The sequence below is a fragment of the Gymnoscopelus braueri genome (genome assembly GCF_963280865.1).
Source record: "Gymnoscopelus braueri genome assembly, chromosome: 4".
NCBI classification, from domain to species: Eukaryota; Metazoa; Chordata; class Actinopteri; order Myctophiformes; family Myctophidae; genus Gymnoscopelus; species Gymnoscopelus braueri.
The window spans coordinates 52869105-52871604 of record NC_137605.1 but is presented as its reverse complement, the minus strand read 5'-3'; the positions used below and the strand labels follow the sequence as shown (position 1 = coordinate 52871604).

The 2500-nt window shown below is 42.5% G+C and overlaps 1 protein-coding gene across 1 annotated transcript in view; it reads left to right on the top strand.

Annotated features, from left to right (window-relative positions):
* The window catches only part of LOC308083748 (potassium-transporting ATPase alpha chain 1-like), a 19134-nt gene that overhangs the window by 13621 nt on the left and 3013 nt on the right, over positions 1-2500 (top strand). The window contains exons 19-20 of the mRNA XM_080426080.1: positions 1447-1570; positions 1991-2136. Of these exons, the coding sequence (XP_080282206.1) occupies positions 1447-1570; positions 1991-2136 (270 nt within the window). The remainder of the gene's footprint in view (positions 1-1446; positions 1571-1990; positions 2137-2500) is intronic.

Genomic DNA, 2500 nt, shown 5'->3' with positions numbered 1-2500 from the left:
CATCCCCTGGGTTGCGGAAGTAATTTCTCTATGGAGAATAACATTGGGTCATCTTAGAATCGTCTCATATAAGAATTGTGGTCCAAAAATAAACAAACTGTCCCGGCGATATTGTCAGGGAGGTGTCGCTGTATCGTTTATGATAGTCAGTCACTCATATTTGATAAAGTCTATTTCTGGCGAAAATGTAACTAATTTGGCCGCAGTAACATTAGCGTTTTCTCACTGTCAGTTGATGCTTCATATCCATATGAGTCAAACCGCCGGGGTCATTTGTAAATTTTTGGAACACAGTTCTTATTTGACGCGATATTAAACAAGTCTATGGGAATTCTGAATGGGGGAAATAAACCGCAACCCAGGTAGGATGAGTAAATTACGTCAGACTTCGGTGCTCTATAATCATATCGTTTTTGTTTTATATATTTACAGTCCAATACGTTGTCTTTTATTCAAATGGCAGTGTAGCCAAATGTAATCAGGTGTGAAAAGCTCTCTATAAGGATTTTTATTTTAAAAAAAGCCTTTCTTTCACATCTTGAGAATGAAACAACACAAGAAACAAGCCGTTCGGAATCCTTACAAATTCTACTGAGAAATGGCCTCTCTGCCCGGCACAGATGAATTAATCAGTAAAAAATGTATGAATCAAAACACTCAGAAACAGTGGGCCTATTCAAGTGGGCCTTGAATAATACATTTTAGGAAGAAAGCCGCAGTTCCATAGCCTGGTAAACCCTCCCTCCGGAAATCTCATTTCCATTTGATTTCAGGAATCAAATAGAAATGAGATTTCCGGAGGGAGGGTTTACCAGGCTAGCAGTTCCATAGAAAGTCTGCACCTCGTGCCATGACTTTTGGACATGGTGTATGTTGTATGTAATGTACTATACAACATGTGTTTATGAACAATACTTGTAAGTTGATCTGAGGTCATGATGAAGTCACTCGCTGTAACAGGAATCAACCGGTTCTACAGGAACTGAGATTTCATCAAGTAGTTGACAGTTTGGGACAATGATGAGAAACAGTAGTGTACAAAGGAAGGTCTGTGGGCAGCAGACACTATACAGCATAATGCCCTACTAATACTTCGTTGCACGACGGTGTCGCACATAAAAAATAACCGACCTACAAGCTCACAACGCGATGCATTATGCATCGCATTGTGAGCTTGTAGGTCTGCTATTTTCACTGTGCGACACAAGTTAGCCTTAAGCAGCCGTTTCAGACTGTGAAGTTGGATATTTGGTAGAAGATGCATGTCTGGTATACAAACATCCCCAGGCCTGTTAATAAACATCGTTAAAGGACTATTTTTGTTATCTCTTTTATAATGCTCGGATGCAGAAGGACGTAGGATAATCATCCTTACGGTCTCTCTGGGACCTGTCTGTCTGTCTGTTTGTGTGTTTATTGCTTTGTGTCTTCCTGCCTGTATCACAGTTCCCGTCTGTCTCTCTGGCCTATGAGAAGGCAGAGAGTGACATCATGAACCTGAAACCCAGGAACCCACGACGTGATAGGCTGGTCAACGAATCACTGGCCGTGTACTCCTACTTCCAGATTGGTACGTATACCTACTGTGTGTGTGTGTGTGTGTGTGTGTGTGTGTGTGTGTGTGTGTGTGTGTGTGTGTGTGTGTGTGTGTGTGTGTGTGTGTGTGTGTGTGTGTGTGTGTGTGTGTGTGTGTGTGTGTGTGTGTGTGTGTGTGTGTGTGTGTGTGTGTGTGTGTGTGTGTGTGCTACTGTATATGTATATGTGAATCAAATGAACATACTTTATAAAAAATATATAACCGCAATACTGTATCACACAACAAACAACATTTATAACATTAATATTTAACATTTCTAAATGTACAGGTGACACCTGTCAGGTGTGTAGGAGGTTGTTGACTGTCTCTTCTCTCTCTCTTCTCTCTCTCTTCTCCCCCCCCCTCTCTCTCTCTCTCTCTCTCTCTCTCTCTCTCTCTTCTCTCTCTCTGTAGGAGCCATCCAGTCATTTGCTGGCTTCACAGACTATTTCTGTACCATGGCCCAGGAGGGCTGGTATCCTCTGGTGTGTATAGGTCTGCGTGCTAAGTGGGAGGACACCCATCTCCAGGACATGCAGGACAGTTACGGACAGGAATGGGTTAGTACAGACTACAGACACAGTAAATGCCTCCAGGGCGTTTCCTGGCTCAGAATGGGCCTTTGGGTCGTGACAACGCACAGTGAGCATGATCTCTGTCCGCATTGTACTATGCACAACAAACCTCAATCCCAGCCTCAAATCATCTCACAAGGAGCTAGAATGGCTAAAGTGTCTGTCTATTTGGGTGGACTTCCATTGTACTGTATGTACTACCCCCAGAAGCTGTTTTTTTTGTTTTGTTGAGAAAACAGGTATATGCCCCACATACACAATAATTCTCCCATTCCCTATTCCCTCCCTCCACCCCTTACACACTGACAAATAAATAATACAACAAATTTGAAAAGAAACAGAGCAACAA